General features: G+C 45.6%; 1 protein-coding gene across 6 annotated transcripts in view; it reads right to left on the bottom strand.

Annotated features, from left to right (window-relative positions):
• The window catches only part of fam184ab (family with sequence similarity 184 member Ab), a 164,644-nt gene that overhangs the window by 72,645 nt on the left and 64,508 nt on the right, over nt 1–27,491 (bottom strand). For all 6 annotated transcript variants that reach the window (XR_004551216.2, XR_004551217.2, XR_004551218.2 and 3 more), the window contains exons 8-12: nt 27,091–27,272; nt 19,373–19,558; nt 11,183–11,305; nt 8,245–8,406; nt 7,668–7,789 (exon numbers count right to left, since the gene is read on the bottom strand). Coding sequence is in view for 3 of the 6 variants with exons in the window: in XM_034076385.1 (XP_033932276.1) it covers nt 7,668–7,789; nt 8,245–8,406; nt 11,183–11,305; nt 19,373–19,558; nt 27,091–27,272 (775 nt within the window). In the remaining 3 variants the exon portion in view is untranslated. The remainder of the gene's footprint in view (nt 1–7,667; nt 7,790–8,244; nt 8,407–11,182; nt 11,306–19,372; nt 19,559–27,090; nt 27,273–27,491) is intronic.

The raw sequence follows: 27,491 nt of genomic DNA, 5'->3' as shown, positions 1-27,491 counted from the left end.
CAACAGCTTTTTGCATGGCTGTGTGTGTGTGTGTGTGTGTGTGTGTGTGTGTGTGTGTGTGTGTGTGTGTGTGTGTGTGTGTCAATGTAATAGCTGTGTAGGAGTGGAGATGGCAGCTGTTAAACGAAGTATCGAGGCAAACACGTTTCTTTGACACTTAGACAGCCAGAAAGTGTCAGACACACACACACACACACACACCCCCCCCTTGGGCTTCAAAGAGCTCTGGTCTTCCTAATAAGCGTTGCTAGCGTCTGGGCAGATGGAGAGAGGTAAAGGAAAGTGGGTGAAGGACCTGTCAGGAGACGGAGGAAGCATGGGGATAACGTTGGATAATTGGCTGATCCTGCGAGATACGAGGCACATGTTCTCAGTTAAGACACTGACATCCTCGTGCATGCCTTCATAACTTCCAGAATACACCCCTCTCCTCCGACAGCAACGACCAGCTGCCAGAGACTCACAGGCTGTAAGACGTCTGATCATGAAACATCGGTACTGATGTCTCTGCGGCGGCTACTAGTTCACACCAGAGCTGGTTAATAATCCTGCTTTTATCTTCAGCACACGCTCTGCTGCTGATGATGCTCAATCCAGGCTGAATACACGCCTTCTTTTTATTCATTACAGTATGAGACATACATTTAATCACAACCACTGTGTACCCAAGTCATATTGTTTTATCTATGTTTTAACAAAATCATTATGACAGTAGTGTGGTGAGTGATTTCACAGCTAATACGGTGTGTTTTCTTTTCCCTTGTTGTTTACTGTCTTGCAAAATGTATAATTTTCTCCTTTCACCGTCTCCTTCCCACGGCATAGGTCTACGGCCTTGGGTATTGCTGCTATCTCTCTTAAGGAGGGTCAGCTTGGGCGCATTGTTGTTCCAGCTTATGACGGAGCACAAGCCGCCGTGAGGTAGTTTACTGTTCAGGGACATCTGGATGCCCTTCTTTTCTGTTACGGAGGTTTTCTGTTACGTGGGTTTCTATGGACGAGAGCTCTAGTTAGATTCAGGGTCCATATTTGTTTAGTTTCGCTGATGAAGAATGTTGATGATTACACTCCGAACTAGTTAAAACCTCCTACCAGAGAGGAGAACCCTCAGAATTGATTGTGGCATCTCAACCGTGACATGTCTTGTGAATTCTCCGGCCGAAGCTCCAAATACACCGTCAGTGTTTGCCATCAAAGCTCCAGCTCTCCTCGTGTCTCTGAGTCCTGACTCCATCAGAGCTCCAGCTCTCCTCGTGTCTCTCTGAGTCCTGACTCCATCAGAGCTCCAGCTCTCCTCGTGTCTCTGAGTCCTGACTCCATCAGAGCTCCAGCTCTCCTCGTGTCTCTCTGAGTCCTGACTCCATCAGAGCTCCAGCTCTCCTCGTGTCTCTCTGAGTCCTGACTCCATCAGAGCTCCAGCTCTCCTCGTGTCTCTGAGTCCTGACTCCATCAGAGCTCCAGCTCTCCTCGTGTCTCTGAGTCCTGACTCCATCAGAGCTCCAGCTCTCCTCGTGTCTCTGAGTCCTGAGTCCATCAGAGCTCCAGCTCTCCTCGTGTCTCTGAGTCCTGACTCCATCAGAGCTCCAGCTCTCCTCGTGTCTCTCTGAGTCCTGACTCCATCAGAGCTCCAGCTCTCCTCGTGTCTCTGAGTCCTGACTCCATCAGAGCTCCAGCTCTCCTCGTGTCTCTGAGTCCTGACTCCATCAGAGCTCCAGCTCTCCTCGTGTCTCTGAGTCCTGACTCCATCAAAGCTCCAGCTCTCCTCGTGTCTCTGAGTCCTGACTCCATCAGAGCTCCAGCTCTCCTCGTGTCTCTCTGAGTCCTGACTCCATCAGAGCTCCAGCTCTCCTCGTGTCTCTGAGTCCTGACTCCATCAGAGCTCCAGCTCTCCTCGTGTCTCTCTGAGTCCTGACTCCATCAGAGCTCCAGCTCTCCTCGTGTCTCTGAGTCCTGACTCCATCAGAGCTCCAGCTCTCCTCGTGTCTCTCTGAGTCCTGACTCCATCAGAGCTCCAGCTCTCCTCGTGTCTCTCTGAGTCCTGACTCCATCAAAGCTCCAGCTCTCCTCGTGTCTCTGAGTCCTGACTCCATCAGAGCTCCAGCTCTCCTCGTGTCTCTCTGAGTCCTGACTCCATCAGAGCTCCAGCTCTCCTCGTGTCTCTCTGAGTCCTGACTCCATCAGAGCTCCAGCTCTCCTCGTGTCTCTGAGTCCTGACTCCATCAGCGCTCCAGCTCTCCTCGTGTCTCTGAGTCCTGACTCCATCAGAGCTCCAGCTCTCCTCGTGTCTCTCTGAGTCCTGACTCCATCAGAGCTCCAGCTCTCCTCGTGTCTCTCTGAGTCCTGACTCCATCAGAGCTCCAGCTCTCCTCGTGTCTCTGAGTCCTGACTCCATCAGAGCTCCAGCTCTCCTCGTGTCTCTGAGTCCTGACTCCATCAGAGCTCCAGCTCTCCTCGTGTCTCTCTGAGTCCTGACTCCATCAGAGCTCCAGCTCTCCTCGTGTCTCTCTGAGTCCTGACTCCATCAGAGCTCCAGCTCTCCTCGTGTCTCTCTGAGTCCTGACTCCATCAGAGCTCCAGCTCTCCTCGTGTCTCTGAGTCCTGACTCCATCAGAGCTCCAGCTCTCCTCGTGTCTCTGAGTCCTGACTCCATCAGAGCTCCAGCTCTCCTCGTGTCTCTGAGTCCTGACTCCATCAGAGCTCCAGCTCTCCTCGTCTCTCTGAGTCCTGACTCCATCAGAGCTCCAGCTCTCCTCGTGTCTCTGAGTCCTGACTCCATCAGAGCTCCAGCTCTCCTCGTCTCTCTGAGTCCTGTTTCCTATTGGTTCAGAAGTTTCCCCCACAACGTGCAAATGGTTTTCCCTTTTCTGTAGTGTGTTATACGCATATGGGTTTGTGTGCATGTAAATGGTCTGCAAAGGCTAAAGTAATAATACGTTTTATTTCGAGGCGCCTTTCAGGACACCCAAGGTCGCCTTACAGTGCATTTAAAAGTTAAAACAGCTAAAACAAAAACGGAACACAATTTAATCGAATCGACAAGGCAATACAGCAGCATAGAAGCATGAAACAGGCAGGACAAGAGAGTGGAGTGACGAGTGAGAGGGGGATCTGTGATGGCAGGTTGAATGTGTTTTAGAGTGAGGAGGCCAGTTTAGACAGGTGGGGTTTGAGGTGGGGTTTCAATGTCGTGATGGAGTCAGACTGTTTGATGTGCGGAGGCAGAGAGTTCCAGAGCCTGGGCGCGGTGCGCGGGAGAGAAACTGTATGTGTGTTCTCACAATACGTCATCTTTCTAATAGTGTTCATATCACATAAGCTTAATTACTATCCTGAGCTTAATCACTAGAGTGTCTGGATTTCATAAAGTACACATACAAATGTATATAAAGTTACAAGGTGTCTCAAACCACAATTTGAATTCCTTTGACAACTTTAAATACCCACAGCTCACCTGCTGTAATACATTCTACTGTGTCCACCTGAGTTCCTCTTTGTAGAAACATTCAATACGATTTTTGAAAAGGTTATTCAAATCCTGCAACATGTGGGCTTTCAACTGTAAGGACATACCTAAGGAAATTAGGTTTCCAACTTGTCAGCAGGCAGATACACACACTAACATTTTCATTCACATAGCAAGTGGCCTTCTACCTACCATTTATGTATTTATTAAAAAAAATTCTTCCTTGTGGCGAAATATTTCCAATAAATGGCTCTAATTCTCTTCTCAAATCACTTCCTCCAAGGTCACTCACTTCCTCCAAGGCCGCGACTATAAACCGCGACTCTTCCCCCCTTTTTTTTTGTACAGCTAACGGCCACTAGGGAACCTCCTAAATCTATGGATTTTACAGGTAAAAGTAACCACCTTTAACTCTACGGGCTCTAGGACCGGTCCGCGCCCGCCACCTTTAAGGGGCGGGCTCCAGCAGGAAAAGCTGGAGGCCGGAAAAGAGTGAGACAGGTAGCGCGCCAAAGTAAAAGTGGAACCGAGAGACAGAACGAGAGCAAGACAGACGGACAATTTAGCTGCTGCGGCTTATATGCAGGTGCGCTTTATAGTCCGAAAAGTACGGTGCTCCTAAAGGACGTCATGAGATAAGTACACTTTCGACATCTGGAACATACAAGTATAGCATTCAGAGGCAGAACATGTGATATCGTGTGTTAGCTAATGTAAGGAAATGTGTGTGCGTCATGTCAAGAGTCCTATATGTGTTTCTGTAAAGTTCTATGCTAAAGCTGTGTTTTCCTACAGCCTCCTTTTGTTAGTTCGTACCACTTTAATAGTGAGGGTTGTTTTGTCACTATTTTTGTGTATTCATATCTATTCCTTTGCATTTGATTAGGCTCCCTTTTTAGACCCCATGTACACGGGAACCTTTGCGTTTACGCACCGTATCCGTTTTCAAAAAAGTCTTCCGTTCACACGCATTCGGCTCAATTAACGTGTCCGTTCACACGAGACCGCTGGAAACGCTGTAGTACATATGCCAGGCGCTGCTGCCGCCACAAAATACACCAAAAGCAGCGAAGAAGGCCCAGGAGCATGGTTGCCATGGTTGCCCTTCTGTTTATTCTCCGCGGTGGACGGCGTGTGCTCCTGCTGTACATCTCTCTGGTAGTCCACCAGCAGATGAAAAACACCCACCTCTCCATCTCTTCCAAGGGACGAGGGGACTGCGCGGCAGACTTTCCGTTAACGTTTTTTTCCGCCGGTCAACATGTCCGTTAAAGTTGAAATCTTACGGACAAAATTTGAAAAGTGCCGGTCAGAGGTCTTCTTTGTTATTTATTGAGCTTTAAAACAAATTGATAACGACTCTATATAATAATATAAGAATAATGAACGGAGCCTCTCTTTTCCTCCCCCTCTTCTGAGAGCCCAGCAGCTGATCTCTGAGCAGGAGACGTGGGGAGAGGGAGGCGGGGCTATTTCATCGTTATCAGAAAATGATCGTATAGGGCGTACACACGGAGCCGTTTGCCCCCCCGTTCCGTTTGCAGATCTATCCACCTTGGGACCCGTTATCGTTTGTGGGGCCCGTTTCTATTGTTTTGTTACGTCCTCGTGTAAACGAAAGGGCTATACGCAAGAGAAACTATGCGGATCCAACCCGTTTTGTTCTCGTGTAAACGGAGTCTTGAGGCTGCGGCCACACGAGGACGGAACCGGCTAAACGCATAGGATTAACACAATCGCAAACAAGCTTCCGTCCACACGCAATATTCACCGGATAGTGTCTGTCCACACGAGACCGCTCCGTTTAGCTCCAACCGCTGGAGAAGCTGCAGTACATATGCAGGAGCCTGTACGTGGCGCTGTAACTTCCTCCACAAGAGCAGCGAAGAAGCATGGTTGTCATGGTTGCCCTTCTGTTTATTCTCCGCGGCGGGGGCCGAGGGAACCGGGCAGAGTTTTTCGCCAGTCAACGTGTATTAAAGTTTAAATCTTCCGACAAAATTATAAAAGTGCCGGTCAAAGGTCTTCTTTGTTATTTATTGAGCTTTAAAACAAATGAATAACGACTCTATATAATATAATAATAAAATACACGGAGCCTCTCTTTTTCCTCCCTCTCTTCGGACAGCGCCAGTGTCTGTCTCATGCTGCAGCTGATCCAGTAATGAGTGACCCGGCCGACAGTAAAAATAAACATATTTATAACTAGTTTAGGGAGTTTGAGAGGTAATTAAAATAGCTAAGGGTGATGATCTGACTTGAAGTGTGTGTCTTGCTGCAGCGGGAGGAGCTGCAGGTGAGCAGAGCTGCGTGTCTCCGTCCTGTCAGATTAGACTTCACTCGCGTTTAGGTCCATATCGAGAGAAAGATAAATAATCTGAATTCAGTGTGCAGTTTACTTTGACGCGGGGGTGAGCAGCAGAGGTGGGGAGAGGCGGGGCTATTGCCTCATCGTTATCAGAAAATGATCGTATAGGGCGTACACACGGAGCCGTTGGACCCCCCAGAGCGTTGCGTATGCCGTTCTATCCACCTTGGGACCCGTGATCGTTTCCGCAGTCGTTTAGTGCCGTATTCGGTCGTCCTCGTGTGGCCGAACGGTCTATATGACACTAAACAGTAACGCAAACGACCGTTTTCGTCCTCGGGTGGCCGGGGCATAAAGCTTGGTCAGTCCCAAAACAAATGCCCACCTTTTAGCAACCCTTACAGCCCGTCCACACACAGGCATGAAAAAAATCTTGAAAAATCTTGATGCTGGGCGTGTCTGACAGCTTGGCGATTTTTTGCGAGCAACGCGACCAACAACCAATCACATGAATCTCCCGCCCCCGACATACAAAGCAATAGCAATGTTGAAACTAAGTAAACTGGATATAAACTCCCCAAACAGGCGAAAACCTACCAGTTTCACCCACTGTCTCTGCCACCTCCCTCCATGCCTGGTTCCTCCGGTTTGTATCCCGGTAAATAGTTCTGGTCGGAAAGAACCGGGTGATTTGCTCCCGTAATTTCTCGTTTGGAACATGAGGAAATGAACTGCGATCTGGCTCTCCCAGCTTGCACGCGGTTTGATTGGCTAGCGCTTGTACTGGCGGGATTTGCATAAACGGGATTTGATTGGTTGATGCCAGCTCCGAAAGCATCGGGAGCTCACGATGCTTGCAAAGCCATGCTCCGCTCCCCACAATGCAGTTCGGCGAAGATTCAAAATCTTCTACGTCACCCCATTCAAGTGAACGGGCGAAGCTTTGAAAGATTTGTTTCATGCCTGTGTGTGGACGGGCGTCAGGACGTTAGAGATGTTCACAGCTGTTCTGATTGAGTCATGGGATGTTGAAGAGACTTTGGAATGAGCTGGATACCCGATTTCTTTGACGTGCAGAGTAGAATTAAACATGTTACATTTGTGAATTAAAAAAGCCCGAACTTGGTTTAGAAAAAGAACAATGTTTGGGATAAAAGAGTTTGTTTTATAAGCTACGTACACAGGGCAATGTGACTTCTTCTGGTCGCTTTCAAGCCATGTCACTGGACGTATACAAGCCCAACTATCCGACCGAGCAGTAATACAATGTCCACTCATTAACATGTGATTTAAAAGCAACAAGTACATACCACTTATTTGTTATTAGCGATGAGATCTAAAGCTTTTAACCATCTAGTCAAAGTGCTGAGATACACTCTAATAGAGTTGTTAAAGGATGCTGACTACGGTGTTAAAAGTGCATCAGTTCACACCTCAGACGGTCCATTTTATTATTTGAGTTTTTTTAATGTATTTAAAAGTTCTGAGGGCATAAACAGAGACTCTGAGCTGAGGGCTTTAACATCGCATCGAACGGAGATGTTGCAGAGCTATCCAAGAATAATGATTCATCTCGGTCAATACTGTGAGGTGTGTGTGTGTGTGTGTGTGTGTGTGTGTGTGTGTGTGTGTGTGTGTGACAGAGTGAAAGGAATGTAGTGAAATAGAAAGACTTCCACTTCTGAATTAAGTTAAGGCAAAGACTATAGGTGACACACACACACACACACACACACACACACACACACACACACACACACACACACACACACACACACACACACACACACACACACACACACACACACACACACACACACACACACACACACACACACACACACACACACACACACACACACACACACACACACACACACACACACACACACACACCTGAGTGTTTCGGTCCATTTGAGCTCCAACTCCAGAGCCATCTTGTCCATTTTAAGTTTTTCTTCTTCTTTGGTGGTGATGATTTTGGCTTCATGATGACGCTTTTGGATCTCTAGCTCACCCTTCATAGAAAACACAAACAGAACGTCAGTCAAACTCAGAGACAGACCGACATTGGATAGTATTCTGATGCTGCTCAAAGGTTTTCCATCCAACAAGAATCTAGTTCAGTTGGCAGCCGTGCAACTTTTGGCATTCTCTGTGGCGTGAATACAAGTTTAAACAGCCAACAGAAAATGCTGCCATTACAGTCATCCTGTCAAGTCCTTCAAAAACCCACTCAGGAAACATGTCTTTAATTATGTCGTTAAGTATCGAACAAGAAAGGCCATCATGAATTCATCCAAGAACTCAACTATGAGGATCCGTTTTGTATCAGTCAATTTGAAACAATGTGGGGTTATGACTGTGGCTATTTAAAATAACATGTACAGTTAAACAGGTGTGTGTGTGTGTGTGTGTGTGTGTGTGTGTGTGTGTGTGTGTGTGTGTGTGTGTGTGTGTGTGTGTGTGTGACCTGCAGGGCTGTCAGCAGGTTGCTGGTCTCCCTCAGTCGGGCTCTGGTGGCGTCCAGCTCCTCCAGCAGTTTGTCCTGCGCCTCCTTCAGGGTGCAGATCGTTCCATCGGCTGAGCCCATGTCCTGCTCCCCCCGCTGCACCTCCTGCTGCAGCCGGACCACCTGGGGGGGTTTGGTGGACAGAGAATAAACCATTTTAAACCAGGGCCTACTGGCTGTCCCACGGTCTCGTCTAAAAACTCAAGGTGACCGTGCCTTTCAAGTGGTGGCTCCAGCACTTTGTCAGAGTCAACTTTATTGTCAATCTTTCAGTTTGTGAGTTTGTGTTTACAGACAGAGAGATCATAATCAGGGGTGCACGTAACTTTCTCAGTGAGATGAGTACCTGGAGTCAGTGTTTGGTACTCCAACTTCAACAGGGGGGGTGCTAGTGGAGTACTTCAGGAAAGTCGACGGGGGGGGCTAGTGGAGTACTTCAGGAAAGTCGACGGGGGGGGGCTAGTGGAGTACTTCAGGAAAGTCGGGGGGAGGGCTAGTGGAGTACTTCAGGAAAGTCGGGGGGGGGGCTAGTGGAGTACTTCAGGAAAGTCGGGGGGGGGGCTAGTGGAGTACTTCAGGAAAGTCGGGGGGGGGCTAGTGGAGTACTTCAGGAAAGTCGGGGGGGGGGCTAGTGGAGTACTTCAGGAAAGTCGGGGGGGGCTAGTGGAGTACTTCGTGACCACAGAGTGTGAACGTTGTGATCAGCTGTTTTAGCGCAGTTCTCCAGTGAAAGGGGGGGGCGGTTGGCGTAGTTTTGGCACAGTTCCGTTGTACAGACCGACGTTAACAGCAGCCTGTCTGTGCACACGGAGACCGACTCTGTCGTCCGGTGATCTAACCGCCTTCTGGAAAAGCTTCACAAGTACGTCGGTACGCTTTGTGGCATAAGTGACGGTACGCATTTCAGATTGTTGCCGCGCATGCGTACCTGCGTACCAGTTATGTTATGCACCCCTGATCATAATACTGTTTCCCACAATCCCAAATACAAAATCAAAATAGTTGCAAAATAGTTGTCGATACGTTTTCTGTCAATTTAATTGTAGATTAGTCGTTTAATCTTTTAGGCTCTACTTCGTTGAAAAAAACCAGATATTAGATAACATCATTTTGATTTAAGGAAACAGTGGTAGTAAAATATAGTCTGTTTTATATTTTAAATAATCACACTGGCAGGTAAATATTAGCGGGTCACAGGGTTTAGCCCTTGATTGTGCAGCCTGATGGATACAGGCATGCAGTGCATTATGGGAGTTGTAGAACCTTTCAAGTGGTGCTCCAATACTATGCAACTCTCTCCCTAAAAACATCCGCTCTGCAGTCTCTGGGTGCGTCTCACTTCGGTTGTTTTTCATTTCCTCGCTCCTCGGGCTCACCGGAAGTAGATTTGTCTGCGCCATCTTGAGTAGCGTCCCAGTGGCCGGAGGATCGAGGAGCGACAACCGAGGAACCACCAGACCATCCTCCGGTGAAATCCTCAGACACTCGCCCCGCCCCCTTACTGTGTATCGCTCACTGATTGGACGAGGCAGCGCATGCACCGATCTGGCTGCTGTCAGACGATCAGCTGTGCGGCGTCGTCACAAACGGACGGACGTCCCATTGCTCTTAAAACTCATGTCCCTGCTTCTCGTGGTTTCCTTGCGTCTCTCCATGCTTCCCTGGTGGGAGGGACTAGTCGCAGGGAAACGACGCAAGTGAGGGACGCAAGGAATCCATTTAACCGAAGTGAGATGCACCTTCTGTAGAAGCTTTTGTTTCTACTTGAGATGTGTGTGATGCGTTCTGTTCTTTTGTTTGCTCCTTTCGGGACTCGACGTGGTCTGTGTTTTGTTTTTATGCTGACCTTAATAACGGCCTCATGTTGTTATTGTATTCATGTTTCTGTGGTCTTAATTTTAAGATACTAAATAAACGTATTATTATTATTATTTTCACAACCTGGACTTCAGGCTGCATCTCAGTGTGGCAGCAACCACAACTCTGCATCAGCATGTTATGCTCAGCTAGGTGGAATTCCCATCAAAGATGCATTCAATAAGCCTTTCTACTTCGTATTTTTACACGAGCCAGGTCCATATTCTTTCTGCTGACGTGGCAACATAGTTTTGCCACGCATCACATATTAATTTAACTCGATGTTAAAAGCACAGGAGAACATTGGAGTGCAAACAACGGAAATAAACGTGGCGTGAGTTTAGACACAGAGAAACGATGTGTTCAAGGAGCAGGGACAAACCAACCTCTGGGGGAAAGGGTTATAGTTCCCTCTCTCTCTGTGTTTCAACATGCAGGCATTGGGACTTAGCAACCACATTATTCCTGAATGCCAACAACTGTATTTTGTAAATCTATATCAAAAAGCTAATAGCTTGATGTAGAAGAGACATGAAGAAGAGGGGACACATGTTGATGTAGAAGAGACATGAAGAAGACGGGACACATGTTGATGTAGAAGAGACATGAAGAAGAGGGGACACATGTTGATGTAGAAGAGACATGAAGAAGAGGGGACACATGTTGATGTAGAAGAGACATGAAGAAGAGGGGACACATGTTGATGTAGAAGAGACATGAAGAAGAGGGGACACGTGTTGATGTAGAAGAGACATGAAGAAGAGGGGACACATACTGATGCAGAAGAGACATGAAGAAGAGGGGACACATGTTGATGTAGAAGAGACATGAAGAAGAGGGGACACATGCTGATGCAGAAGAGACATGAAGAAGAGGGGACACATGTTGATGTAGAAGAGACATGAAGAAGAGGGGACACATGGTGATGTAGAAGAGACATGGAGAAGTGGATTTGCATAATAGGTGACCTTTAAAATTCTTATTGATCTGACATTGTTGTACACTTAAGGAAGGTACACATTTAATGTTTCAGACGTCCTACCTCGTCGTTGGCGGCGTTGAGTTTGGAGGTGAGCTCCTCCCTCAGCTCGTCCAGCTGCTGGCGGAGCGTCGTCTTCTGCTCCTCCAGAGAGAGGCGCTCCTTCTCAAACTGCTGGTCCAGCTCCTGTGGAAAACCGTCGGAAACAAATGAGGGACAGTTTCATCCCACCGGCCACAAGACGGTTAAACACCTGCACTTTTGAAAGAACATCCATAACATCCGTTTGCAATGTATCAATATTCCAATTACTTGTATAAAGACTATTCTGCACTATTTCTATTATATTTTATTTTATTTACTTGCACTATTATCAGTACCATTGACAATAAAAGCCTTGAATCTTGAATAAAAGTCAAGAAGCATCAACAAGTAAATGTCTTGCGGCTATATCGAGAATTATATCTAAATCCAAGATGTTCAAGTTGTATTGGAAGAGAAGTGGTATTGTATTAGTATTCATGGTGTTATGGAGACTCTCAGATACAGACATAAGAAGTACCGTACTTTTCGGACTATAAACCGCGACTTTTTTCCCCCATTTTTTTTGTACAGCTAACGGCCACTAGGGAACCTCCTAAATCTATGGATTTTACAGGTAAAATTAACCACCTTTAACTCTACGGGCTCTAGGACCGGTCCGCGCCCGCCACCTCTAAGGGGCGGGCCCCAGCAGGAAAAGCTGGAGGCCGGGAAAGAGTGAGACAGGTCGCGCGCCAAAGTAAAAGTGGAACCGAGAGACAGAACGAGAGCAAGACAGACGGACAAGTTAGCTGCTGCAGCTTATATGCAGGTGCGCGTTATAGTCCGAAAAGTACGGTAAATGTCTTGCGGCTATATCGAGAATTCATGTCCAAATCCAAGATGTTCCAGTTGTATTGGAAGAGAAGTGGTATTTTATTAGTATTCATGGTGTTATGGAGACTCTCAGATACAGCCATAAGAAGTAGATGTGTTGAAAGATTTATTTCCATACAGACTGGACTTTTCCCCTAAAAGATAAACAGAAACTCTTCATATCTCCCTCAGCTTGAGTGCAGCACTACTGCCACTATATTCATCTGTGCAACATGCTCTAAAAATACCCTGAACTATTGCATTGTCCTTGACAGCATTGTTCGCATAATGAAGCTTATTATGCCTGCTGATGAATGGGGAGCGATTTCTGTTATAGCGCGTAGCGATCGCTGCTTTCCAAGGACAATTAGAGCTGGGGGAAAATGGCTGTAATGTTAAATGACATTTCCCACCATTATTCATGACACACGAGGATGGAGTATGTAACACAACACCATAAAAGCATCGACTACTGGGACACAACAAATGAATGGAAATTCGACTGAATGAGGGAACGATCGACACATCACAGTAATTCATGTGTGATGGTATCTTGTATTTCAGTGGAGGACGTGATAACTGTGAGGAGTGAATACTGACTGACGCTAATATGTTAAATAGTTTGGTCTAATCTGGGATAAAGAATGGCCTTTCAAACGATCTGCTCCTGCTTTCCCCGAAGAGGCCAATAGTTTCAACACTCTTATGCAACCGTAACAAAAGACAAGAATGAGGCTGGTAGAACAAATCCCGAGGAGATGTGTCCGCTCTGATGTTCGCCTGAAGCCTCTCCTCCCCCAGGTCCTCAGAGACTTTCATTGAGACTATTCCTTAGTGGAGAGTATATTGGTAGAAAGGGTTTCAGGCAGAAATCTGGATACCTAACTTCACACTTTCTTGTTATTTACCTGCTCGGCTAATCATGTGCTAAAGTAAATCAACCAATCAATCAGATATGATGAAGACTCAGGCTAATGATGAAGACTCAGGCTAATGATGAAGACTCAGGTTAATGATGAAGACTCAGGCTCATGATGAAGACTCAGGCTAATGATGAAGACTCAGGCTAATGATGAAGACTCAGGCTAATGATGAAGACTCAGGCTCATGATGAAGACTCAGGCTCATGATGAAGACTCAGGCTCACGATGAAGACTCAGGCTCACGATGAAGACTCAGGCTCACGATGAAGACTCAGGCTCACGATGAAGACTCAGGCTCAGGCTCACGATGAAGACTCAGGCTCACGATGAAGACTCAGGCTCACGATGAAGACTCAGGCTCACGATGAAGACTCAGGCTAATGATGAAGACTCAGGCTCATGATGAAGACTCAGGCTCATGATGAAGACTCAGGCTCATGATGAAGACTCGGCAGGAGAGTGAATACACATGCTATACAGAGATGCTGTGAGAAACCAATGTGAGTTTGGAACAATGTAAATCTATTCTCGTCGACCTCAGCAATGGAAATATGATCAGTAGAAATGGCCGTGACATGGGACCTTTAAATGATACCCCAGCCCCTTACCCATGGTCGTTTGCAGCATTAACAGCTGTATCATCAATTATGTTGGCACTCATGCTTTGAATGCAACATTGACACCTTCCTATGGCGGCATCATATACTATGGCTGATGAGACGCCATTTAAATAACATGTTTACTTGTTGTGCAAAAACAAAGAACATTAGCATTCATTTAGAGTCCTATCCACCTGACGGATGTTAGTCCAATATGCACCGTCCTTCCAGCTTGCCAAATACTAACTGCTTATATCACGTGTTGGCTGGTTGGTGCTTGGCCGCTAGCATTACAGGTGTATTGAAAAAAGAACACAAAGCGGTTAGACTTAATCAAAATAGTAGAAATGCGTCCGAAAACCTGAAGAATAAGAGAAGAGATGGAAGAAGAGCTGCATGGGGACGAGGTGATAATTTTAAAAACATATAATAATGAGAGCAGTTTTAAGCGCTTACAGTAGGTGTAAGTAAGTAGGTATTGTTACGAAGTGTGTGTGTGTGTGTGTGAGCAACAGGTGGTGCCCGTTAAGCTGATTAGCTACCTTCAACCTGCTGATTGGTCCACCTGAAGGAGAGGATATTTATCAGTTCCTCGGCCTCTCTCCGACTCGACTTCTCCTCCTCCCAACACACATCTGCGCGCGATGTCTGTCCTGTTACACTGATTGCTTATTTATACCGTATTCCGGTCCTTTCTCTCGTGTTGGGAGACTGTGTAGAAAAGCTTCTAAACCTGTCTTTGTTAGACACGCTTTATTTATTTTGCTTAGGAGTGCAAAACCTTTCCTTTTTTCCCTTCTGGATAATTTGTTTCCTCCTGTTTTTTGCATTAGAGTAGGTACGATTCTTTTTCTCATTTGATAGGTAAGATTTTGTGTTAAAAGCTTTCTTTGTTTCGTGGTGTTGCTACTCCGGTGTGTAATAACTTTGGGTAAATAAATGTACCAAACGCTTTCTCTGTTTTGGCGTCCGTGTTCGTGGGAGTGGGGAGAGTGCATTGTATGCTGCGCCTAGGCTCCCCTAGGTCTGGGCGTAGCAGTATGTAAGGAAAGAATGACATAACATGTGTTTAAGATTTAGTGGAAACAATAAATACTTTCTGTTTTTGCTAATTCTTTGATCGATGATGCGAATTGTCTGAATAAAAGCATCCATGGTCATCTCTTATAAGATGTTCTACCAGGCTTCACAAAAGGTACAGTTGCTCCTAAAGTGGATTATTACAGGCATTTCTATAAAAAGAAAAATGTGAACGCACCATATCAGACATCAAGAAATGTGAAATGTAGAAACCTTAATTGATACATCAGGTGACTTCCAGCAGTCTGGTCGTATTGGGAGAGTCAGGAGGAATCTAACGGGACACATCAGGATTCCCGTCATCGCTCGCAGATCGATATGGAGGGCGAGAGCGAGGCACTGCAGACACGTTCATTCGTATTCTGAACGCAGCCTCCTCTCAGACACCTCATTATCATTTAAAGCGATGAAAGAAAAGATGATTAACTAGACGTGATGAAACCTGGACCAGACAAAAGACTCAAATGAAGACGAGTGGAGGGATGAAGAGGCATCTCCTCGTGTTCCTGCCCCTGTGATTCAGCAGGAAGCTGCAGCAAGAGGATGAGAATGCAGGTCATGCATTCAACCTTTAAAGAGGACATTATGCTCGTGTCCAGGTTCATATTTGTATTTACTGTCTCTACTGCTGCACCTCTTTTCACCCTCTGTCTGAAACCAGAGCCCAGTCGGCTCTGATTGGCCGGTTCTGTTGTGATTGGTCAACCAGCTTAGTGATGTCCCGCCCCTTAGCCTATCACGTACAATGTGTTGGAGCGCTAGCCAATAGAAGCTTGAGTGTTACATAGTGATGTCATTGAAATGGAAGTAAACAAAGGAGTCCAATCGAGGCGTTTCAGGTATTTCTGCACCAACACGTCATAGCGCGAGGAAATATATTGATCAATATATCGGGACGTGAGATTAGGGGTGTTTCTCAATGTCGAGGAAGGATGCTCCAGAGCCACTATTTCAAGGATGCTACGTCATCGAGTCCCGCCGAAAGGACTGCTCCAATGTCCAGGATGCTTGGAATTTTACCGAGGCCGGCGTCCTTCGTTGCGGGACATTTTCGAGGCTGCACATGTGTATCCTCCGCGGTCTTAAAATCCCCACAATGCTTTGCACACGGACCAATTTCCAAAATCGTTGGCGGAAAATGTAAGGCGGGGCCTCGCATATGACGCACACTTGCTAGCCATTCTTCGTTCATCCGAATGCCAGGAAAGATTCTTGCCTAGCCTCTGAAGGACCTGACTCGGAAGACATGTCCCACCAAGGAAGCGTCCTCGACATCGAGAAACACCCTCTATATTAACAAAGAATTTGGATTTCATAATATAGCACATGTCTCGTCTTTTCTTGGTTTTAAAAGCAGATTTAAAGTGGAGTGATGTCATTTTCTGAACTTAGCAAACTGTTCTACATTTTCCTTTTCCCTATTAGTCATTACATTTACGACAATTATTTATAAATATGTGTTAATATTTCCCGCAAAAAATCCTACACTTGGGATGAATGAAGTATCCATCTATCAATCCAAATATCAAAACATCATAATATCGATATCCAGGTATTTGGTTATCAATGCGGCGATGTTTTATTTAAAGTATATGAATCTTTTAAATATGGCTTTTAACTTGGGTTAACTTTCAATTCTCACTGGTATCATTCTCCATGTTCTACTGTATTGTTTCCATTTTGCTTTTATTTTACATTTTAATTGTTTTATTTTAATTTATCGTCAGCTTGAATTCAAGGGAATCTCGTTAGGATCATGTTTTATCGTGTTCTGTATTTATTTTAATATTGTTGCTATGTGTTTCTGTAAAGCACTTTGGGCTGCTTTGGGCATGAAAGGTGCTATGCAAATAAAGTGTATTATTATGGTATAAACAAAGTGAATTCTTGTGCATATCAGTTCACGATGGGATGCAATCCGAGGCCCTGAGCGCCTGCGTATGGAAAGGCAGAACGTGTCTCCTCGTCATGTCGGACGGGCTCCTCCGTGGAGTATCATTAAAAGCACGTCCTCATTATGCAACTTTGATGCAAGGGAATATTTGATCACTTGCTTCCACATGGCCGTGTGTGACTGGAATAAAGGACCCGCTGGAGAGGGGGCTTCGTCACGAGGCTATTTCAGGCTGCGGTTCAGAGCAGCGAGGCCCCGGGCTCATCAAACGTGTCCCACGACCCAACTTGTAATCCTCAGGAGCAATTTCACTTCTGATGCCGAAGCTGAAGTTTGAACAGAACAAGTGAGGAGCTGCAGGCAGATTGGTGATGCTTTTTCACCCTTACTGGCTTAACATGTCTTTAATAGTCTCTAAGTATTGTTCCAAAAGCTTTCCTGCCTTTTATTGAACGAGATACCTTTCGTTATTTAAAAGCAGATAATGTCCTTTGTTCTCGTTCACTCTGAAACCCATTCATTTCTTTTCTCAGTCTGTACACACGATGGTGTTCAGCTGATAGCCTTGACTGTCAAAGTGAATATGCAAGACTAACCTGAGACTAACCTTCATGCTGCTTTCTTTTTTAAGACTAAGCTGGATTCCTTTAATGAAAATGAGCGAAAGGGCACATCGCATTAGCTTCGCAGGGTGCGATCAGTGGAAGAAAGTGTCTTGAAGGCTACAACCTGCTTTGGCTGACCTCACTTCACTCGGGAAGAAGGAAGGAAACAGGAAGTTCTTCCCAAGGAGTAAAAATATATACCATAGAATATGCAGTAGACAAGCAGTGAAAAGCGCCATCTAAGAAGTGCGTGTGTGTGTGTGTGTGTGTGTGGTAAAGCCCAGTGAGGGGTCGTCACACACTGCGCTAAGTAGGTAGCGGTGAAATATTAATGCTGTACATTTCACACACACACACACACACACACACACACACACACACACACACACACACACACACACACACACACACACACACACACACACACACACACACACACACACACACACACACACACACACACACACACACACACACACACACACACACACACACAATATGTTTTCATTCACAATTTTCCCGCATCTATTTCCTGCCATCATCAGCATCATAATCTCATCCCTCCACCCCGGGGGCGAATGAGCTCAGAGCGGCTCGTAAAGTCACCGATGACGAATGAGTAAATATAAACATTTTCTCCCACGTCAGTAGGCCGCATTCCTTTGATGTATTTCACTCTATAAAGAACATACATAAACTGCACATGCCGGTGTCTGAGCTCCTGTCACTTGGTGTTCCCGCGTGTGAGGTCGTATTCATTTGTATTTCAACCGGTGCCGAGAGATAACACAACACCTGAGTCCTGGCTTTGGAAACGGTCTCTTGTATTGTATGACATGCCGTGTGCTTACGAGCATCGTCTCATCTCCTGCACTGCAGAGCTGATCCATTCTTTAAGAAATGTTACGTGGACTCAAAGCTCGTCTGTAGTTTTAATAAGCACACGGGAAATGTGAGATAGCTGGATAAAGCAGGAAGGTGCATCGAAATAACTTCGTGTTTCTTTCTAACACCACAACCTGAGGGTACGGTACATCGTAACCAGAGGTGGCGCTAGACTTTTTGACGGACAGGATCGTAGAACTTCTGTCAACATCCAGAACTCTCCCGGTCATCCAATCCAAGCTTCCCCCGACCTCTCTCGGTCTGTCTTGAAACAGTTTCCATTCCTAGAAATAAGTACAATTTGACGGATATCTTTACTATCAGAGTTCCCGTTTAAAACACAGTTCAACCTCAACCGATCTAAAGTCATCTTTTAGCCCGAGTGTGCTCAATGTGAATGTGGTCCGTGGTGGGTTGTTAATCAGACTAAAGCATATGCAGAGAGAACGGGACGTCTGTCATCCAGAACCACCAGTCATCCATTAGCGGGCCTGTTTACCATCAACAGACTGAGGTGGCGCGACAGGCTCAGACGGCTTGGCAGGCGACACCTCCAGAGTGAAGAGAGACTGAGAGACAGCTGGCATTCCTCACTCCTGTTTAAATGTTTAATGTGCAACAGGAATGTGAAGAGAGATCCATCGTATCAGGCTTCAAGTCCTGTGTGTGTGTCCTTACTGTGTGTGTGTGTACCACTGCAGTACATATATTGAGTAAATTGAAGCTATTTGGGGCGGTGGTGGCGAAGTCGATAGGGACTCGGCTTGGCAACTGGAAGGTCACCAGTTCAAGTCCCGGGAAGACCAAGTGCTACCGAGGTGTCGCTGAGCAAGGCACCGTTCCCCACACTGCTCCCCGGGCGCGTTCAAAATGGCAGCCCACTGCTCTGAACACGAGGATGGGTCGAATGCAGAGAAACCATTTCCCCACGAGGGATTAATAAAAGTCCATCTTGATTTGAGACTGAGATAAAGTACTTTATACGGTATGTTTGTAATTAGTTACATCTATACTTGATGTTTTAAGAGCGCATTGCAGGGCTCAACAATCAAGCGCATTTAATTCAGTAGCGTAAAAACGATAGTGAACAATTTTTTCGTCAAGTAACCAAATCGCTTGCCAGGTTGGATCAAAATGCGTATCTTTCACCAACAACTGTAAATATACCACGAGAGGAAATGTAGTGTTACAAGTTCTTATGAATCTGCATTAAGCAGACGGAACCAGGACCAATTCAAACTACTGCTTTGAAGAACGCAACTAACACAAAGCCACACTCTGGTATTCTTCATGAGGTCTTCTGTTTTCATCATAGCAAGAATGTGAGTGTGTGTGTGTGTGTGTGTGCGTGTGCGTGTGTGTGTACTCACGGCCAGCATGCGGTTCTTCTCCTTCTCGGCGTTGTTCAGAGCGTTCTCCAGGGTGACTCGGTGTTTCTTGGCGACCTCCTCCAGAGCCCTGGCCTGGCTGTCCTTCATCAGGTTGGTCTCCTCTTCGGATCGAGCCTGGATGTCCTTCATGTCCTTCTCGTGGGACGACTTCTCCTCACGCAGGGTCTGAGGGGAACGCAGATGAATATGCATGAACACACACGTTTAGAAATATGCACAGAGGTGAGTGTTTTTGAAACACCACACACACACACACACACACACACACACACACACACACACACACACACACACACACACACACACACACACACACACACACACACACACACACACACACACACACACACACACACACACACACACACACACACACACACACACACACACACACACACACACACACACACACACACACACACACACACACAGAGAGAGAAAGGGCTTGGGCTGACATTCAACCCATATGCTGTATTTTTGAGCCACATTTAAATGTTTATTAAGTGACCGCCAAGAAATGAATCTTAACTCTGTCGGTTTGTCTCCATCTCTCTCACCGAAACCCAACAGAACATTCGTAACGGACTCCATGTTGGATTACTGATAAAGGGGTTCTTCCTTATGAGAGCAGCAGATGCTGATGTTGCTGTTTGTCGGCCGTCTGAGTCTGCAGCCTCAGGCGTGACGAATGCAAGGACTTCCTGCTTAATCACGGCCTCTTTTAGTTTCTCTTGCTTCACATCTCAAGATGATACCAGATTAAATTGTTTTCTATTGCACAATGAAGAAGAAGAAGAAGAAGAAGAAGAAGAAGAAGAAGAAGAAGAAGAAGAAGAAGAAGAAGAAGAAGAAGAAGACTGGAAAAACAACGGCATGACTAATACGCACTAGCTTGGTTAAAAATAGTCCGACAGACTTATTTCGAAATGAGAACCATTCAAAAAGTTCTTTAATATGCATGATGGTGATTTCATGTTTTAAAGTGTCGTATTTCTATTATCTATATACTGTTAGCCTGCTGCTAGAGGAAAACATACCTCCACATTCCAATTCCAAAACGTTGACCAGCTGACAACGAACATCCTGTTTGAGTTTTTAATAAATGACCTAATCTGGATTTTCTATCCACCCGTGCGAAACGCCAATTCTTTACATTTTTCGCCTGGTTTTAAGATTTAATTTGGAGTGTATATTGATTGATGCGCCTCGTAAGAGTTGCTAAGCTGTGATAAGACAATCACTGTTGTTGTGGGGGGGGGTAATTGGGATCATTTGGAGCCTGCTGATTCCTGATGTGCGCGTGATTGTCTGAGTAAGAGGAGTCGTTGAATAAGAAGGAAGCTGCTTCATAGACTTTTAAACTGCAAGTGAAATCTAGGAATGGATATCAGCCAGAAGATGGAGCTCAGAGGACACCGAGGAGGAAGAAGTCCTGCTGATTCAAGTTCTTTCTGAGCTGCGTATATCGTGTGACCGTCAGACGAGCAGACAGCCAGGAACCAACGGCAACTTGGTTTCGCAAAGGTCACAGAAAGCAGCGATGTTTCTGAGGAACCCAAACATGTCATCTGAAACCCATTTACTTTGAGTTTAATCGAGCGAGCAGCCGTTTCTTCATCACACGGGGTTAGCAACATTTTAATTAGCCAAACTGCACCAAAAAGACACAGAAACATCCATCAGTGAGATCTGACAGTGAAGACCCTTAAAGCAAGACCCTCTCCGTGAGGCTGTTTCCTGTACCAGGATTACGTGACTTCAGGTGACGACTAATGAGATCAAGTACAAATAAAACCTTTTTTGTTTGCAATGTTTTGAAATACGCTGCCGGTGTTCTGCTGTCCAGACGCAGGGCTTCCCGCACAGACTGTACTTGCGCGGGCCGTCCAGGTATATTCACGGACGCCCAGGTATATTTCAGATCTGTGGGAAACACGGATACGTTAATGTTTATTTCGTGCAAAGATGTAAATAATGGCTTTGAGGTTCGGATTGTTCTGGTTTCTGTTGCATTATTTAACTTCTGTTTTGGCCGAGTAGCCTGACATTTATACAAATACAAGGTATGAAATGTAGGGCTGTCAAGTTAACGCGTTAATTACGCAATTGTATTTTAACGCCACTAACGTGCGATTAACGCATGTGTATTTGTCCTCGGCCCGCCCCGTAGTTTCAGAGCCCAAAGGCTTGATGTTGTTGTTGTTGTTAGTTGGATGGTGGGAGATTCTAGCGAGAGATATGGATACAAAAAAAGGTGTTTTAAACCGCGAGCCAAGCCCACAGCTGATGCCGACAGCCCCGCAGACCACGCTTGAAAGTTTGCCGGGGAGACGCCTGCACAACAGCAGCGATAGCTAAAAGGGTGGCTCCAGCTTAACATCGTGGAGGGCGAGGATCGCATCCAACGGGCCGACTGCACATCACAGCGTTATTCTGACCCTAGGTGGGAACTCCAGTCTCTGCTTCGACTGGTATGAAGACAGAGGAGCGACATCTCGCCGACAACTGTAAACAGGCCTGTCTGTTTGAGCAACTGGCTCAGTGCAGAGAAGTAGACAGGGTCGGGAGAGAGAGAGAGAGAGAGAGAGAGAAAGCGAGAGAGTGAGTGAGTGAGTGAGTGAGTGAGAGAGAGAGAGAGAGGTTCCAGGTTGTTGTGTTGAGAATATTCAGCAGAATATTTGTCATTGTTGTTCCATGATAACAAACAAACATTTGCATAAAGCATATTTGTCCACTCAAATGTTGATAAGAGTATTAAAAACTTGAAACATATTCCTCTAAGGTACATTTAGAACGGATAAAAAATGTGCGATTAATTTGCGATTAACTATTTGAATCGACTGACAGCCCTAATGAAATGAAAGCACAGCGATAAAGAATACATGGACCAGATACTAGGACTGTCCAGATCAAGACCTTTAACTGTGAGGTATCTGCCATGCAGAGTTCAACGCAACACTTATATTCACCACATGGTTATTGACCTCTAACGTCGTCCTGCTTCAGGACTACTCACTTGATACGCTTACATTATTCATATGATATGAAGGAAAGTGGAAACTGTAAGGACGCTAGAAAACATATTATGTTTGCTATCAAGTTACGCGTGGAATTAATATGAATTAGCAACAGTTGATATGGATTTCAGCCGGCGTCATCTGTCACTTTAACCTGATGGTCAGCTCAACGGTGAGAAGCTGCTAGCCGAGTATCGCATCAGAGCTTAATGAATTATGTTAGTCAACAGTGCAATACAATGGTTTTCACATAAGTGTCACATTGTCATGCTGATGGAAGGCTGCACTGCACAGCTACAGTTAAGATGGAGGAGCGCCGCACGGCAGAACAGTCAATAAACGCTTTTTTAGCTGATATCAAACCATTATTATATCGAGAGGCGAAGTCCCTCCCTTTCCTCCATGGGACATTATTTCGGAAAGAGAATGTATTGAAGTCAACGGAGAGAGAAAGATTATCGTTCGATCCCGTTTGAGTTGTGCCACGAATTACACACATGATGTTTGTCAATTTAAAAGATCATTTTGCAAGTCAAAACATTTGTTATGTGAAACCGCTCAATGAACTACATCTCCCGTCTCGCACCACACACCAAGACGGCCGTCACGTTGAAACATTTCACTTCTTTCTCTCAGAACGAGGCGGAAAGTATTAAAAGAGGTGAAAATCACTAGAAGTCCGGGGCGCGTTGAGAGCTGTGCACACACAAGGGGAGTTAGTCGGTTCCGTGAAGAAGAAGCCTTCATCACAGTTGGCATAGGGGCATGGTGAAAGGCACACTGAGGGTAACACACATTTGATCAAATATAACCCAAGCCATTGTTTGTTCAAAACTAATTTATTGGAAGTCTTTTTGCAAGTAACCTGCTGACCCTCTCCTTCAAGGTTGTGAAGGCCAAACAGAGCCACAGAAAGAAGCAGCCTTAAGTAGAGGCTCAATCAGTGGGAACACCTGTGCGCAATTGGAGCATACCATGTAGTGCATGGGCGCGGGTGGCACTTTTCTTGCAAGTATGAAAATGTTATTGTTTGGGGCTTCGGTGGTCAAAGAGATAATATGTTGACCTATTTTGATTTGGTGTGTTTGGGTAATTTGTCTTGCATTGTGAATGTGTTTGTAGATTAGAATGACATTGGAATAGTGGATTGTCCTATGGGGAGGGGCTTAACATGTATAAAACCCGGGCCACAAGTGTTTTGTGGAGAGTCTGACTGTGGCGGTAGAGCAGAGAGGTACCAGTTATATGTCCTCGACCTGTAATGTATATATGAGGTTTTTGTTTTCTTCCTGTAAAATCCTGGTTACTTTGTGTTTTTTCAGCACGTTGGCTGTCAATCAAAGCACCTAAGGATACATTTTCCGTGACTCTAGCCATCTTATTTAATGCCTAGTTTTTTTCATTGAACCTTTTTGTAACACGGTTCCTAAGAGCCAGCATGCGGGACCGGGACTCTGGGACTTGTAGTCTTTCTAGTTGCGTATTTTTCATAGTCTTATATTTCAACAGTTTTACGACAAACTGATTTTTTTGACATGGAAATAATCTTTTAAATTGACAAACATCATGTGTGTAATTCGTGGCACAATTAAAACGGGATCGAAAGATAATCTTTCTCTCTCCGTTGACTTCAATACATTCTTTTTCAGAAATAAGGTCCCATGGGGCGGAAGTAGAGGGGCGGGACTTCGCCACTCTGTACTGGGATCAGCTCCAAGATCAATCAAATCAAACCTTATCATTGGCTAAACTCACAAATATGCAAATCCTAACAACTCTGTCCTTAAACGACACATTTCCATCAACAAACAACTGCTTGCCATAAAAGATAAAAGCGTTTCCTCATTGCCAACAACCGTGCCCGGCAAGCCGTCCTCCAGATGCACAATGTATACTGTATTTGGCCATTATCAGTCATAACAGTGAGTTATTGCATACATCAGACATTGGCAACAACATAAAACACACACTCTAATTCCCCACCAGGGAGGATATTTCCTGAGCACTAATTTCTATAAACCAGAGGGTGGTTTTGGAAATCTCCCCAAAAACTTCCATCAAGCTGGTCAGACCGAGCCACCTGCTGGGCCGTCGTATGGCCAGTCCCCCCCGGAGGAGAGCGTTGGACAATAGGCTGGAGAACATGTTGGGACGGAGGTTCTCTTTTCCTTTTTCTCAGAGAGACGAGAAGGGAAGATCATAAAACACATGAATGAGGAAAAGGAGATAAGGGAAGGAAAAGCCTCCCATTACTGTAATGACTTTTCCACAACGCTGTACAATTAAGTCCGAACACTAACCTTATCTGAAATGGTTTTTATTTGCTAATGTTGCTCATTTTGAAACACAATTAATCCAAAAACGAATCCATTAAAGCGAAGAAGCTACAAAGCCCTTCACACACTTTTAATATCGCCACATTTCTTTTGCAAAATGTAAGGATTTTTAAGTTAAAACATTCACGACAGTCATCTGTTCGACCTGCCGTTCACTCAAACGGTGCCTTCCCATGGGCCATTAGGACATTACACACACAAATAACCTATGTACCGTACTTTTCGGACTATAAGCAGCGACTTTTCCCCCCCATTTTTTTTGTACAGCTAACGGCCACTAGGGAACCTCCTAGATCTATGGATTTTACAGGTACAATTAACCACCTTTAACTCTACGGGCTCTAGGACCGGTCCGCGCCCGCCACCTTTAAGGGGCGGGCTCCAGCAGGAAGAGCTGGAGGCCGGAAAAGAGTGAGACAGGTCGCGCGCCAACGTAAAAGTGGAACCGAGAGACAGAACGAGAGCAAGACAGACGGACAATTTAGCTGCTGCGGCTTATATGCAGGTGCGCTTTATAGTCCGAAAAGTACGGTATGTACTGTAATATGCATCATATATATTTTATCATAATTCTATCATTTTATCCTGGTCATCTCCATGACGATCCGAAGCTGTGTGCGCTACTTGCTGGTCGTAATGGTCGGACTTTTTAATCTGTGTTGTAATAAGTCTGTCTGTAAAGCACTCGCTGGAGCAGTAACTATACGTCTCGTAGTATTCTGTACAATGCCAATAAAAGCTTTTGAATGTGAACAGTGAGAGAACTGTTGCTGCTGCCTCAACAGGAAGGTGTGGCACAGTTTACGAGGTGTGTTATCCCAGAAAGACATTGAGATTCAGCAGCTGGGCAGGAGGACTCTCAGAGGAACACGCTGCACAAATGTCAGAGATAAAGGGATGGAAAACACACATGAAGCAGCAACGCTTGACATTTAGCCGGCTGTGCTGGGTCTGCTGGCTTCCCTGAAAGCATCGACCTTTAAGCCTTTTGGATTTGAAAAAGAGGCACAATTTAGTTTTCAAAGTTAATGCGATCGACACGTTTGACCCGAATGATGATTGAAGGCTCGTTAAACTGTGTCGCATTCAACTTTTGTGAAACAAAATGACGAGGAGAAGTGTTTGAAGGGGCAGCGATAGACAAGAAGACAGAAAGGAGTGGGAGTCCTGGTGAGATTTATGCAGCTATATGCTTTGGGTGTCAACTCCACCGGGGGGATTACTCTGGACAGACACAGAAATGTCAACTTTGCAAAAATAAAATATAGACGAAACGAAATACTAAATCGACTTGAGGACTTGAATCGGTTTTGGGTAGACTGAGGCGTTAAGGTCAAAATGAGACAGCACAAGCTCCCGACGTGAAATAACAAATATCCTCATCTTTAATATTGCAATCCAGACTTCCCGCGATGTAACCAACTCTCTGTAGTCGGTTTAAACAATCCAATTAGACGTTTAGATATGAGTTGGGGAAACAATCGATAAAAGACGGAACAATCCACAGAAAGCCAGACAATGGAAGACATCTCTGAAGCCAGCACACATAGCAAACCATCGTCAGCTATATCAACAGGAGCTACCCCACCATCTATCCACATCTCAAGACCAACTGAAGACCGAGAGGAAGGAAGAAATCTATCGTAAGCTCAGAGAATAACAACGAGCTACAGACGGAGAAAATATTCAGCTTCTGAGAACCTGAAATCATGTTGTTCGAGAACGCATGAAGACCAGTGGTTATACTTTTTGAAACTACTTAAATCCTCAAATGTATACTAATATCTTGCTTTGAGTTTTCTCCTAAAATTAATGATTCCCCTCATGGGGACCTCCATTTTGTCCCCATAAGGGAGGCGAGTCCCCACACGTGACTGTGTAAACAGATTTAGGTCCCCACAAGTATAGTAATGCTAGCCCGCCCGCAAGCACTAACCCTTAACCATAACCAACACATGCCTAACCCTAAACCTAACCAAGTCTTCACCCTAAAATTAATGAATCCCCTTATGGGGACAAAATGGAGGTCCCCATAAGGGAGGCGAGTCCCCACACGTGACAGATTTAGGTCCCCACAAGTATAGTAATGCTAGCACACACACGCACGCACACACACACACACACACACACACACACACACACACACACACACCACACACACACACACACACACACACACACACACACACACACACACACACACACACACACACACACCACACACACACACACACACACACACACACACACACACACACACACACACACACACACACACACACACACACACACACACACACACACACACACACACACACACACACACACACACACACACACACACCTTCTCCAGGGACAGCAGCTGTTGCCTCTGCCTGTCGTCCAGCGCCTGGCTCTGGCTCTGCAGCGCCTCCCTCTCCTCATCCATCCTCAGCACCTTGTCCTTCAGGCGGCTGCGCTCGTTGTCCAGGTCTCTGATGGCGGCTTCCTGCGTCATCTGAGTGGCCTGCAGGTTGCTGATCTGACCTGAGGGGGGGCGTGGGCACAATGCAAACAGATGGGTGTCATCTAAATATAGACATTCTTGGAGGTTTCTTGTCACAAAAACCAACTGGAGTCAGCATCTTTAACTTCGACTTGGGTCTGAGGTTTCTGCTCTCCTCCATTTAAAAGGTCACCTATTATGCAATCCACGTGTTCAGGTCTTTTCTACATCAACATGTGTCCCCTCTGTGTACTTAAAGG

This window comes from Pseudochaenichthys georgianus, chromosome 24 (assembly GCF_902827115.2).
Source record: "Pseudochaenichthys georgianus chromosome 24, fPseGeo1.2, whole genome shotgun sequence".
Classification (NCBI taxonomy): domain Eukaryota; kingdom Metazoa; phylum Chordata; class Actinopteri; order Perciformes; family Channichthyidae; genus Pseudochaenichthys; species Pseudochaenichthys georgianus.
Note: the sequence above shows the minus strand (reverse complement) of the source record. Positions and strands in the feature narration are given on the sequence as shown.